This window comes from Corvus cornix, chromosome 23 (assembly GCF_000738735.6).
Source record: "Corvus cornix cornix isolate S_Up_H32 chromosome 23, ASM73873v5, whole genome shotgun sequence".
Lineage (NCBI taxonomy): Eukaryota > Metazoa > Chordata > Aves > Passeriformes > Corvidae > Corvus > Corvus cornix.
Genome location: NC_046352.1, coordinates 1,547,020 through 1,561,784, shown reverse-complemented (window position 1 = coordinate 1,561,784; position 14,765 = coordinate 1,547,020). Strand labels below are relative to the sequence as shown.

Sequence of the window (14,765 nt, the reverse complement as noted above, 5' to 3'; positions counted from 1 at the left end):
TGCAGTGCCGTGATTTGGGTGTGCAGTGCCGTGATTTGGGTGTGCAGTGCCGTGATTTGGGTGTGCAATGCCGTGTTTTGGGTGTGCAGTGCCGTGATGTGACAGAGGCCACCGAGCTTGGCCAGGACACCCTGAGACCCTGCAGGTGGTGACCCCCAGCTGGGGCGCAGGGGAAAAGGAGAGGGTTGGGATGTTCCCAGGAAAAGAATGGTGACAGCCAAGCTCTTATCAGGGATCTGCAGGGAGCACCCAGGGCCCCTCAGGGCGCAGCTCCTGGGAAAGGGGAACATCCTGGCCAGGGCTGGGGGCTGGGGAGCAGCAGTCCTTATCTGCCACCCTGTAGAACAGGGGCTGGAGCTCGGAGGAACTGACTCATCTCGGGTAAATTTGGCCCTTTCTCCATTGTCTTCTCCAGCTCTGCCTCCCCTGCGGTGCCGACATGAGAAATTCCAGTTCCAAAATGTTTGTGTTTCTCAGGCACACAGAGCTGGCTCTGCTTCCCCTGGGCTGGAGCTGCCGCGAGGACAGGCAGAGCTGCTCTCGCTGTCACTTACAGTTAATTTTATTTTTAGGTTTAGAGCAGGGAATTCTCCAAATCCCAGTGCCGAGGAGCAGGGCCCGGCCCTGCAGGGCTGGCAAGGTGCCCAGTGTCCCCCCAGCCCCGTGGCATGGCTGCACATCCCAGCCTGGCCTGGCAGCGAGAGGTTTCCCTGCTCTGAGGGTTTGCCCCTGGATCCAGCAGCAGCTCGGGGAGCTGCATGGGGTTTAGGGTTTGTCAGCGCAGCCCATTCTCCCCTGTCCCAGCTGGAAGATGACCCGGCTGCCCCAAGGCTCTGCTCTGTGTCCCCACCACCCTTGTACTGGGACGTTCCCACATTCGCTGTCTCCCCCGAACACGAGCAGGGAGGGCAGGAGGAGCTCAGGAGCAGGGACAGTGCTGGGCTGGCTCTGCAGGGAGCCTGGAGCCTCCAGGCCGTGTCCTGTGCTCCTCCTGGCCCCACTGCCCTGAGGCTGTGGCCACGCTGGGCCCGGAGGAGGTTGGGAGAAATTGGGGCAGTGCTGTCCAAATCCCTGTTTGGGGCACGGCATTCCCCACATCCCCCGGATGGGGATGGGGGAGTTCTGAGGGAAGCTGCAAGCGCAGGGGTTGGTGTTGTTAAAGCAGCCCCCACTCTGGGCTGGGATTTGTTGAATTTCCGTGCACGTGGAGCAAAGTGCAGCCGGAGAGGATTGTCCCGCTGGGGTTTGGGGTTTGGGGGTCTCCCCTCAGCTGCCCTCTCCACCCCAGAACGCAGGGGCTGGGGAGAGGAAGAATGTCTTTATATGGCCCTGCTGAGCCCCGGTGCCTGCTGAGGGATTAAAAATATCAAACCCAGCGTTCCCCAGCGAGGAGGGAACGGGACGGCAAACCCCACTGTCTCTGTTCCCTTTTAACTTCACTTTCTTCTGCTGCCAAGCCCCGGAGCTCCCAGCAGAGGGAATCGCAGCCCCAGCCGTGAGGGGCCGGCCGGGCAGGCAGCCCTCCCTGTGGATGAGAGAAACTGCGAGGCTGAGCCGGTTTTTCACTCGAGCTGTGGCCCGTGGCACAGGAGAGCCAGAAAGGCTCCGGATTTTTGGTTTCCTTTGAAGAAAAGCTCCCAAAGTTATTATAATTTGATCCCTGTACTGATATAAATGCATCTTGGCCTGAAGTCTCTCTGCGTAAGTCGACATTTCCATGGCATTGCTGCAGTGGCTGGGATCTCCCAGCCTTAAATGGAGATGGGGCAAAGTTACAGCTTTCACAAAATAAAAAAGGTTTTGCTGCAACTTCTGAGCAAAGAATGATAAACCACCAACAGCTTCTCTTGGCCTCTCCAGGAATCTTTGCGGTGTCCAGAACAGTCACAGAATCGCTGAGGCTGGAAAAGGCCGTCAGGATGCAGGGCAATGCCTGGTGTAGGGCCTCCCGCTGGGTCCTGGAATTATCCCGAAATCCACAAAATCCCGGTCCCGGAACCACATCCGGCGCGTCCTGCCGGGCGCCCCCCAGCGTGCGGGAGGTGCTGCCGCCGCCCTGCGCCATCGCGCCCCGCCCGCGCTTCCGACTTCCGGCGCTTCCGGCGCTCCCGGCGCTTCCGGCTCTCACCCCGACATCGGCCTCGGGCACCCCCAAACTGCTGAGGGCCGACACCGCCGCCGCCCTTAGCCAGCGGCCCCGGGAGGGAGCCGGGACCCCCGCCCCGCCCCGATCGCATCCCCTCCGCGGCCGGGCCGGGGCCCGCCTCCTCCTCCTCTTCCTCCGAGCTCTGAAACGATCCGCACATGTGGAGCTCCCGGAACCGGCGCAGCCGCTCCTCCCGCCTCTGCTCCGCCGCCGCCGCCCCATCCCCCAGCGCCAGCCAGCCACTGCCCGGTCCCGCTCCTGTCCCCCGTACCCGCTTCTTCTCCAGACTGACCAGGAAACCCCCTGACTGCTCCACGAAACCCCAGAACCACCGAATTGGCACCATTCCGTGACACCCCCGGGGGATATTTGTGTGGATTGACGGGATCCATTCTCAATGGCAGCTGTTCCAGGGCTCTGCCATCATCATGGCGTGTTTTAGTTCATGTTCATTGCTCCCAGGGACACCTCCAGGTGGGTTTGGGATGGCCCCACAGAGGGAGACTCCAGCCCTCCCTGCCTCTGGAGATCTCCCAGCCCAGCCCCATGCCCAGGCAGGGTCACCCGGAGCAGGGGACACACAAAGAACAAACCCAACCCCCACATAAAACAATCCCAGAATACTGAGGGTTGAAGGGACACCTCCTGGCTGTTCAGCTTGCAGGCCTCGTACTGGAAACAAACACGGCACCACTCGAGCAGCCGAGCTTTTTTAGCTTCCCAGTTTGGTGGCAGTTTCAGTCTTTTGTCCTCCTCCACCCCCTGGGCTGTGAGGGAGTTCCTTACCTTCTTCTTCTCCTGCACCTGCAGCTCCCACTCACACCGATCTGGGGGGTGACACCTGTGCAAGCTCCAAGGCTGTCAGGGTGTCCCTGCAGGGCTCAGCCCAGCCAACCCCCAGTGCAGGACAGTGATTTAAACAACCAGGAGGCAAACAGGCACAAAGAGCACCCCACTCCCAGCAAAAACCCAAGCACCCAACCCAGTTACAACCCCCCATGATCTCCAGCAGCTTCACCCGCTCGTAGTCCTCCCCCCTGGCTGCACATTCCTGCACAGATCCCAGATCGGGATTTTTCCTCTTCTTCTTCCTCTCCCACCTCTCGGCGTCCTCGGCGCAAAATACCAACACAGGTGTTGATTATGAACACAGCTGTGGAGTTGAGCCGTTACCTGAGAGGGGACAGAATTGGGGTCAGAACTGGTGAAGGGTTTGATCTCACTGTTCCCTTTTCACCCTCGGGTTTGATCTGCCGGGTCAGCCTCTGGTACTGGCGCAGCTGCGCCGCCGCGTAATCTTAGCAGAGGATGGAAATGAGGACTCACTACTGCTCCTTGAGCTTCTCATACTGCTCCAGGACGTGCTGGAAGGATTTCAGAGTTCAGTGTTTGCTGATCCCTCAGAAATCCCACAGATGGCCCCTCCTGAAGCAGGGCCAGCTGAGGTTAAAGAACATCCCAGTGTCCAGGAGAACAGGCATTTCTTCCAACTCAGCAGTGCCAAATTTGAAGAAATGAACCTCATTAATTACCCCACCACCAAACCCTGCTGCAGGAAGTGACTGATTACACACTGAAACGTGACCTAATTGACCAAATTCTGAATGCAAACTGGGCAAATCACTCAGGCCTTAAACCAAACTGGGCTGCCTAAAAAACTTTGAGGGGACCATCAGGTGCCTCTGAAAGATACAGGAACCCCCTGAAATGCTAAATCTGAGCTGTGGGAATCCCAGATTCCAGTGAGAAAACGTCAACATCGAATCCAAGCTCAATTATATCCCTCCGTGCCCTCGTGGTTTCGCTGCTTTTGCTGAGTTCCCCTGTTACACTTCGCTCCTTTCATATATCAAGCCTAAATTTCCCCTCTTTCACTTTGAAGCCCTCAGCCCTTGTCCCAGCCACAGCTGCTCTGGGCACCCTGTGCCAGGGCTTGCCCACCCTCACAGGGAAGAGTTTATCCCAGGCTGCTCTAAGCCCCATCCAGCCTGGCCTCGGACGCTTCTGGGATCCAGGGGCAAGGGTTTGGGTTGGGAGGGACCTTAAAGATCAGCCAGTCCCACCCCTACACCTTCCCCTGAGAGCAAGGGGACAGCACTGACACACCTGGGGAGTGCTTTGGGTTTCTGAGAATCCCAGGCACGTGGGGTCCCGTGCAGGAGGCTGTCCGAGGTGGGGTACAGGGCTTCCCCGCTGGAGCCCCCGTTACTCACTGTTTCTCCAGGTCTGCCACCATCCTGTCCACCCCTTCCTTGGAGGAGGCAGCAGGGGCTGAGCCCCGGGGGCTGCGGCACCACCAGCCCCTGGCCCACCCCTCTCGTCGGCGTCGTCGTTGTAGGGCCGCCTCCGGCTGTACTTCTCCCTCTTCTCGATCCTGGACCCGTAGAACCTCTCGGCCTTCTGGTTGAACTTGGCGTTCCTCTCGTTGATGTAGTCGATCGGGCGGGCTCACACGGCCGTGCCCCTCTCCAGGTTCTGTTTGATCTCGGCCGTGTATTTGCATGATACAAGTTAAAATTGGGTAAGAACTGGGCCAGAGGTGCTGGGAGCGAGCGGGGCCTGAATTACGCAAATTACCTCCAGCACACTGAACAGCACTGATCTGAGAAAGCAACAGCTGTCCAAAGGGCCTTTATTTAGAGCACCAACGGCACGAGCTGCAGTAAAAGCTATTTACAGCCGCTGCTCTTCATCCTGCCAGCAAACAACCCTGAGGAGCAACCACCACCTCCCAAATCAGGAGGATCCCATGTTTATCCTGTCCCTGCACTGCCAGGGGGGAGGGAATGGGGAAATGTCAATAAACTGAATTTGAGTACTGGTGTCTGGAAGCTGCTTTAAGAAAGGCTTGAGTGGTTGGTTGCATGGACTGGCAGTAACTGGTTAAACCCGGGTTTTGTATAAATAAATTATTAGTAAGGGCCAGGAGCGTTCCAGACCTCTGCTCCAGGAGAAAGGAGTTCAGGAAGCCAAGGGGCTGTTTGCTTCAAAAGCAGCCTCCAAAGGCCCCCTGTGAGGGAGGAAGGAAAAGGTGCAGGGATTGTCCCTTCTGCTCCTTCTGCTGCCAAACTCGAGTTACTACAGGATTGTATTTATTTGTGAAAATTTCTGTAGGATTTTACCCGCTGCCACAGAAGCCATGGCCCTTCCCACTGTCACTCATTCCAAAAGTGGATCCTGCCTCAGGGCCTCTTCCTTCCCTGGGTACCCCTCTGGAAGGGGTTTAGCTTGCACTTGCCCAGCTCCTCTCACAAAGTGCAACACAGCAGAGCTGTTGGGTTAGTTTTGCACTGGCTGAGTGTGTGAGTAGCTGTTCTTTGAACACCTGGATTTACATTGTGTAACTGTTTACTTCAAGTGAATAAAGTGTAATGCTTTATTGGACTAGAACTTGCAGGTGGGTAACTTTTTCTAAACCATAGTTGAGTAGCGATCACACAGATCCAGAAGCCACAGATGGGAGTCTTGTGTATATTTGTAAATATTTTTTAATACTGAGTATTTATTTTGAGGTCTTAATTTTGGAATCTTAGGTTTCTCTTTCAGATCCGCAGTACTTCACACCCCTCAGGAGAGAGCTGGAGGTTGCTGATGGGCTTGAAGATTTGCCTGAACTTCTCACCCAAAAGCTCCCTGTTCCGGGCACGCTGATGGGAGTCACTGTCAGACAGGAAGGGAAGCCCCTATGGGCAGTGGGTTCCTGTCAAGAAGGAGGAGAAGAAAACATTGAAGCCAGTGAGCCATGTTGTTGTTAAGGAGCCAGTCGTTTCTCCACCCAGAGAGGATGACTTTTCTTACAGGAAATGTCTTTTTTTCTTCCAGAACACAATGGCCAAGCCTGCCCTGCATCTACATGATTTATATGATCAGTACATGCAAACCCTTTGAAGAGTGACAGATTTTAGCACCGTGCACGTGATTGATTCCCTGTATAAGCATCAGGAATTCCAAAACCTGGAGAGAAAACATCAAGTTCCACATTTTAGTAATGCAAACTCAGGATTCAGGGATTTCTCCCGTGTCAGATAGGTTTTTACCCTCAACCTGAACAATTTAAAACTAGAACTAGTTTAAAACACACCTTATTGAGTTCTTTGGAGGAGGTGGTAGAACACTGTGAATACACCTCAGCAGTGTGTTTGAAATAAGGCTTTTCTCAAGTAAAGATCTTAACAGGGGTGACAGAGGGAATTTAATGTTTGATAATAGGAGCATTTCCTTCAGCCCTAATGTAAGTGGAATTCCAGCGCTTCAGCCCTCCTGGCTCCAACCTGGGAGTGCAGCTGAGGACGTGGCCAAGGGTGGCATGGAGAGAGCAGCCATACAGGACTGCCTGCCCTTCCCTGGGTGGGGGTGACCAGCTGCCCTGCACTCAGTGGGGCTCAGCACTGCTCTGTTGTAGTGAGTCCTTTCTGAGCCGTAACTGGGGCGTGGAATTGCCTCCATTCCCACGGGAATTGGCGCAGCACCTGCTGCCACTCGCTGTGGCACTGCTCTGCTGTGGCAGCTCGTGCTGTGACTTGGCCTGCATCACTTGCAGATAAGTTTATTGTCGTTCTCCAAAGCTCTGCAGGATGGTTGTGGCATCCCTTTCATAAATGTATGCAATATATTCCAGATGTTGAGAGAGTACAGAAGTAACTGCAGATGCTGCTGTTGGAAAGGGAAGTGAATTTGCTGAGGGTTTGACACAAATGGTACATTAGTTTGGTTCTGTCATGGTGTGTTACCCTGAGCACAGTAAATACAAACCTGCAGTAACTGCAGATGCTGCTGTTGGGAATTGAAGGGAGGGAGAAACTGGAGCAGCTTAAAGTGCATTGAAATCATGACTATGGTTCCAGACATGAGGAAGAAAATCTGGTGGTAATTAAGGGACTTTTCCCAGAAATTCCATGCCCAAGCACACAATGCATTTTACATACTTTATTTCTGTCTTATATAAGGTTAAATCTCTGCCTTTTTTAACTGTTAAAAGTTTTTCATGTGCAACAAAACTGTTTCTCCTTGCCAAACCTAGTGAATAGTTTGGGTTTTTGTTTTTTTTTTTTCCTTTTTTTTTCTAATGGGATATTTCCCATTAATTCCACTAGTTCATGCCTTTCTGACCTAAAACCAGGAGTGAGTGTCCAGTAGGGACAGGTGGGGAAGGAGGGGAGACTTGTTCCTTTGACTTGTTCTCATGGTTGATATGGAGTGTTCTCCCTGAAAAGGTAAACAGCTCTTAGACTTGTCTGCATGGCTGTGTTGTAAAGAGATCAAAACCGAGAAGCGGGAGCGTGAGGAAGCCACGGAGTCAGCTGAGGTAAGTAAAGCCCTGGGAACAGATAACATTGTCCTGCCAGCGAGCCTGAAGATCTCTGCTCCTGCCTTATTCCTTTCTCTTCTAGACAAGAGGGAACTCCTGGAAATAGCAAAAGCCAATGCTGCCGATTTTAGGCTTGTTTGAGTAGCTACATGTGGATTTTAACATGACACAAAGCACTTTTTTTGGGGACAGGCTGTGACGAAATCAATCCCAGATGATGCTTGTATAGATGCAAAACCTGCACCTTGGTGTGGTTGGACAAATGTATTTAACAAAACTTGTTCTTCAGAACGTTATTGGCACTTGTGAAGCAAGCAAATTCTCCTTTGCTTGGTTGGTTTGTGAAGCCCAAGTGAAGGAAAAAAAGGTACTTTGGGGGGTTTTTTAAGATTTCCTTTGTGTGAGAGCCTAAAAACAGGTTTTAGCTGGCGGAGCAGGTCCCGGACACGGTCTCGGAGTAGGTCACCTCTGCACCTCAGTGAACGCTCCAGGGGCAGGAGGTACTACGGCTTTGGGAGAACCATCTACCCCGAGGCCTACAGGAGCCGCTCCTGGTCCCGCGGCAGGGCCTACTACAGGCGGTCCTACTCCAGGAGCAGGTCCTACCGGAGCCACTACCCGCCCCGGCACTACCGGCACCGCTACCCCCGGCACCGCTCCCGCTCCCGGCGCTACTCCCGCTCCTACTCCCGGAGCCGCTCCCGCTCGCGCGGCTACCGGCGCTCGCGCAGCTGGAGCCGCTCCCGCTCGCGCTCCCGGGCCCGGCGCAACGGCTCCCGGCGCAGCCGCTCCTCCAGCCGCTCCTCGTGCAGCTCCCGCTCCAGCAGCTCCTCCTCGGCCTCCAGCTCGCCCAAGAAGAGGGGCTCGTCGGTGAGCTCCAAGCGGAGCTGCGCCAGCTCCTCCCAGAAGACAAACGCTGGCAAAACGGACGACATGACGGATTTCATGGATGACCTGAGCCTCGGAACAGAGACTGGGCACTGCAGAACAGCAGCCAAACCCGAACCAGCCGCTGAGAGCGTGTTGTTGCTGAGGAAACCCCGCGATGCCCATAAATGCTGACCTTCCCCTGCTCCCCCCACATGGGGGTTGTTGGGGTGTTTCATTACCCCTGCCCTCGCTGCCCGTGTGTCACCGTGTTTGAGTTTTCTGCCTGACTGCAGCAGAGGGAGTTGCAGAACTCAGTTGTTACTGGAAGATGCCTTCCACACAGAACTATTCATGGTTTAAACTGAAGCCTTTTTGCATACAACCTCGTATCTCAAAAATGTATCGTAAAAGGAATTACACTTAAAATCCACACAAAGTTACCTCTCTCCGAAAAAAATAAAATATTTTGAAATTGTTTTCAAGAATGTCAAGGTTTTCCTCCTTTTTGGGTGACTGGAAGGCAAATGGTTTTTTTGTGTTGTAGATGCAAGGGGCTGCATTTAGGATAGATGGACTTTCATTTTCCCTTGTTGGAGTAAAAACCTCTACAGAGCTGTAGCAGAAGACTCTGATGCCAGGAGTTTTATGACATGATGTAGGCAAGATCTTAGCTGCTTTATACTTAGAGTAGGTTTTGAGTGGAATGTTTTTAACAGCAGCTTGTTGCACACACTGGGATGTGTGGAGCTGTGTGCCCGGGTTTTGCACTGGTAGCTATAAAATGGCTGCCACTCCAGGGACAGCCATTTTAATTATTAATATAGAGCCATACTGGTTACGTAAGTCAGGGCTTAAGTCTGGTGATAAGATCCTTACCCCAAGTAACCTTTCGCTTTGCGCTGAGCACTAAATAGAAATGCCGTGTTAAAGCAAACTTCCCTAAACTGTAAGACTCTCACGGAACATAAATTACAGATTTCAGTGAGGGGGTTGGATTTATTGCCTGACCTTGCGTAGAGGTGACGGAGTGAAACTTCAACTGGAGTAGTAGCGAGAGAAGGGCGTCTGACATGCCGGGCGGCGCTTCGGGATTTCTCTTCTTACCGTTCCAGCCGTATGACCTTGGCCCTCGGTAGCCGCGATGGGCCCCCCATGGACGGGGCTGGCCACGGGCCGGGAGGGGGTTGGCGTGCCCGGCGGCGCCCAGCGGTGAGTGAGGGACGCCTGAGGGCTCGGCGGGGGCGGGGGTCGGTTTTTGTTTATTTTATTCCAGGAGCGCCCAGGTGCCTCAGGGGAACCAGCGCGGGGCGCCGGTCGCGGTGGCCGCTGCGGGGTGAGGGCCGTGAATCGCTCACGGGTGGGTTTTTATGGTGAGGCGGCGGAGCGGCGCGGGCCGGGGGGAAGCTGGCGGGGAAGGGAGGCGGGAGAGGTCACGAAGCGGGGCTCTCCCCTCAGGACCCGTGCGGGGGCAGCCCGGCCGGCTGGAGCCGCTATCGCGGCTCTATCGCCTATCGCGGGTGGCGCAGCGGGCCCGGCGCTATGGGAGTGACGCGGCGGGAGCGGGCGGAGGCGCGTCCGGGTTGCGACTCTGTCGCGGTTCTGTCCTGCTTGGGTGACGCAACGGGAGGGACGTTCTGGAAGGTTCTGCGCCGGCCCTCAGTCGCTGCCGGCCCCAGCGCCGGGGCGGGAGCGGCGTTCGGGGGTGGGGCGCGCGTGCGCCGTGAGCGCGCGCGGCGGCGGCGGCGGCCGCGCGCAGGCGCAGCGCGCGCGCGCAGGAGCGGGGGGCGCGTCCCCGCGCATCCCCCGGGCATCCCCCGCGCATCCCCCGCGCACCGTCACGGGACGCAGCGCCCCCGGGCATCCCCCGCGCATCCCCCGGCATCCCCGCACCGTGCGCACCCCCGCGCATCCCGTCCGCGCATCCCCGCGCATCCCCGCACCGTGCGCACCCCCGCGCATCCCCCGCGCATCGCACCGCGCATCCCCACGCAGCTCCCTTCGCACCCGCACCCCCCGCACCCTGCGCAGCCACGCACCCGCGCACCCCTGACCCGCGCACCCCGCACCGCACCCCGCGCAGTCACGGGGCGCGAGCCGGGGCCGCGCCGTGCCCGCCGCACCGGGCACCTCCACCGGCGGCTCCCGCCGGGGCGGCAGCGGAGCGCAGCTCTGCGCGGGGGCACAGCCGAGGGCCGGCCGCAGCTCCCGCCTGTTTCAGCACTGCCAACAACTGCGGGAGGAAGAGGAAGGTTCGCTCTCACAGGAAACCGTGCGCTTCTCGCCCCAATCAACGCACTCGGAGCACCGCAGGCTCTCCAGGAACCCGGACACAAAGTCCCGAGCACGGTGGGGCCGTACCAGCACCCCCGCGGCCACGGAGGCGATGGTGTGAGAAGAGACTCCCAAACTGCTCCTAGTTTTTATCTTACCTAAACCTCCACTGGCACAACTTGAGGCAGTTTCCTCACATCCTTCCAAAGTAATGCGGGAGAAGAGACTCCCAAACTGCTCCTAGACCCTTTCAGTGGAAAAATTTCCCCTTTTATCCAAGTCACCACTAAACCGTGTCCCCAGCTGCCACATCCACGGTTTTTTTAAACACTCCCAGGGTTCCCTGGAATTGCTAGGGTTGGAGCAGCCCTTTAAAATCATCAATTCCAAACCACCACGCCAGGCCAGATTTTGTAACTCTGCTGATACACACAGGGACAATGTATCCCTGTTCTTCTTCTCCAACCGTTCATTCCTAGGTAACACCGTTAGTTTTGCTGTCAGTCTGGGATCCAGCTGACTGCCAAGCCAGGGATTTATCCAAAAAACGACATCAATGTTTAAAATCACCCTTATAGTCTCCAACCCAGACCAAACTGGTAATCGATGATGATCCACCAGCCTGTGAAAAACTGGGGGAAAGAAGGGAGAACATGATGGCTTACCCCACAGGCATGGTAGGAATGGTTGAAGTCTTCCACTTGAGGGTATTTCACAGCAGCACACAAATTAACTGCTGGGAGCGTGGTGGATCCTTACATCAGGAATGCAATGGTGGCTATGGACACCGCGTTGATCCTGGGAAAACAGGACAAAAATGGGACTGAGCCTCTCCTTTTAAAGCAGGTACCTGTCTGGCCCAGGCAGCCCTCGCTGTAACTGTCCCCCCGCACCTGCCCGTTGCCCCCCTGGCACAGCTCTTGAGGCTCGGTGTCCCCATGGCTGTGCCCCCCAGCCCCAGCCGAGCCCCTGGAATGGGATTGGGGATATTCTGTGCCTGTGGGACACCCCAGCCCCACAAACGGATCCACATGGAAGCAATGAGGGACCCAAAAGCCATCATGAAACCGATGAAGAGCCAGATCCCCTCAAACTTTCAAAAATAGGGTCAGGTCTTACCTTTAACCACGTAGCCCCCAAAAAGGACTGGGCCTGCCCAGAAACCATCTAACTACCAGTTCTAAAATTCAGGAGTCATTTAAAACAAATCCATCCCAATAGTAATAATATGGGATAGTGGTGTGTAGGGTTAAGAAAATATTCAAATCCATGGAGTTCCCAGTTGGGCAAGAGCTGGGTTTGTAGAGGAAGTTTGTACTTAGATCATCTGGGAATAAGTGTTCACCCAGGGAATTATTCCCTTAAAACTGCAGCAGTTTAATTATACTTGTGCTAATTTAGCAGAGAGGCTTTGGGAGCAATGTGCAGGAACTCAGTAATTTGTATCCCATAATTTTTTTCTGAAGTCATTTTCAAGCATATCCCATTCCTGACATGTCATTTTCCATTCTGGAAAAACACAGCTATTCCTGGGTACACCACTGGTTTTTCTAAGAGAAAAAAATCAAAGCCAATTAAATAGGAAACAAATACAAGAGGACAGTCTTACCCAAAAAAGATGAATGCGTTACAAAACAGGACTTCAGGACCAACCAGATCACAGCAAGTTTCAGTTTTTTATCATTATTAATCCAGTTCCTGAGTGAAACCTGTGCAGACAGATGCCAGTTTGTTCACACAGGTCTGACAAATCAAATTCCTCTTGTTTTAAACACGGGATTTCAAGGAGCAAATCGGGGGTATTTGATCCTCTGTGCGACCAAACTTGAAGACCAGGCCCCTGTGTGAACACAACCAAGGGACACCACAAAACTTTGGGGGGTGCAGTCAAACCCCAGGGCACTCCAGGGGCGCTCACTGCCACAAAGTGCTTTCAGCTTTCCTTGATTCTCTTTAGACACAATGGAAGGTTTACAAAATGGTTTTACCACAAAACTGAAGTGGACATACAAGAGTAAAAAAAATAAACAGAATAGAGCTGGGTTTACATCATTTTAGAAAAGTGACTCCACTGTTGTCTGTAGCAATTTTACATTTCTCAAAAACACATAGTTTTGGATTGTAAGTACACACCAGCAAGCTTTGAAATTGGAGAAATGGTTATATTGTCCAGATATAGGAAATATTCAGGGATGGGGGAAAAAAAAAAATTCCCAAACTACCAGAGTTCTGTATTACACAAGAAAAGCCATGAGTTGTTACTTCCCAAAGACTTCCTCTTTATCACCACAGGATAAAAGAAATATTCAGGCCAGCTCCCAAAAGAGCCAGCAGGAGTTCAGCAGCTGCCCACACCTTCTACACACAACTGAAAGGGAGGCAGCTTCCAAGGAATGCAGACTTGCAGAGGAAGGGCCAGTTTTCCTTGTTCCCTTTGATGAGGCTCACTGACCTCATTCATTCACTGGGATGAGCAGATCCCTGCCCTTACTTTTTCTTTCTTCAGCACCCTTGTGAGGAACGAATGAGGGAACTCGTGACAAGGCTGAGTTAGTTGACATAGAAAATCTTCCAGAAGTGCTTACCTAATAAAGGAGTGAAAATGTGGCTGGATTCTCTGAACCCTCATTTTTAAGTGAATTGTGATCCTGGTGTTTCCTACTTTCAAAAAGAAGGGGCCTCAGTGCTGCCTGCACCCAATTTTGGAAGTGCAGGGACTTTGGGGACAGAGAACAGAGCTCCAGGCAGTGTCTGGGAGGGCACAGCCTGGAGCAGCCCAGGGGCACTGGGGAATTCAATTGTGGATGGTGCTCCTGCAGTCCCTGGGGTTTGCTGCCAAATGTAAAACACACCTGGAAAAATCTGGCATTACATGGCTGGGGTTGGATGTTGGGAGGTTCTGATGGCAAGACCAGGATTTGATGAGTGAGCTGGAGCAGAGCCAGAACTCTGCATCCTGCCAGACTGAACTCTATCTAGCAAAGCACTCAAGTTTTTAAGCTGAGATGATTCTGCTGAAGGCCTTGACAAGCTCCCGAGTTTACAAGCCAAAATGATGGATTTTAAAGTGTCATTTTTCCAGGAGCACTTCAAGTTGGCTGCATTCATAGTTTATCAATCCAAATGCTTGGAAACATTAAACTATTTTTAGCATTCAGCTTTTCTGCTTTGTTGGCCTTGCCTAAATATTTTTTGTAAGATATGTACAAAAACTGTTCTAGTTATTCTTGAAAGATGCAGAGTGTGAATTCACAGATGCAAACTTAAAATGCACTGAGATTTTCCATTGGTTTAGGGGTTTTTTTTCTGTGATGGTTTGATATGTTCTGATAGAAGAATGTTTGTCTAGGCTGTATCTGAATTACAGAAATAATGGGTGAAAATAAGCTTCTAATCAGATTTTCCATAAAAAAAAGGGTTATTCCTTTTCCCAGCACATTTTGATACAGCCTTTAGGTGCTGCTGTGGGGGGGGGGTTCATTTAGCACCTTGATGAAGAACTCCAGGTATTTGAATTAAAAGTAAGGAGTACTTTGATGACCAATTTTATTGGGAGGTGAGTTTCAAAATCATGTCAGATTCCCTGCTCTTTTTACCAACAGGTTTAATCTTAAACATCAAATTGCTTAAGACCGTGCATGTCTCAACGTGGTTTGATCTGTTACATTTGGATAAATGTTACCAAAAAATTGATCCTGGCAAGCCTCTTTTTGTATTTAAGGCCAGCTTGAGCCAGGGGGCTCTGCTGAAATCTAGCAGCTGTTAAATGGGGTTTTACCTAAAGTAATTCATTTTTAATATCCCACGCCTTATTTTAAATACACAGGCACTTCTCATGCAAGAAATTCATCATTTTGATGTATTTTAATTGTTTAAAAAAATGAACAGATTTTTAGAAAACATCCATCTGAAACAACCAGACATTCAGTGTTTAACCAATTGTTTTTTTGGGTGTGTTCTAATTTATTTAAACCTTTGCATTACTTTAAATGTAATGAAAATACTGTCTGGAGTAGCAGGGAAATCGCCAAGGAAAATTGTTGGGAAATACACCCTACATTCAGGTGGCTCCTGTGGGATGCTCTGGTTTGTGGCAGCTGCTGCTTTTCCACAGCCCCTAACTTTGATCAGGAGATTTTGAGATTTTGGGGACTTTTTGCTGCTTTGGGA

General features: G+C 52.8%; 1 protein-coding gene across 1 annotated transcript; it reads left to right on the top strand.

Annotated features, from left to right (window-relative positions):
- Positions 1 to 6,992: 6,992 nt before the first annotated feature.
- On the top strand, positions 6,993 to 8,516 carry LOC104694645 (serine/arginine-rich splicing factor 2). Its single transcript, XM_039564495.1, has 2 exons — positions 6,993 to 7,012; positions 7,916 to 8,516. The coding sequence occupies exons 1-2, from the start codon at positions 6,993 to 6,995 to the stop codon at positions 8,514 to 8,516; spliced, it is 621 nt and encodes a 206-aa protein (XP_039420429.1).
- The last annotated feature ends 6,249 nt before the right edge of the window (positions 8,517 to 14,765 follow it).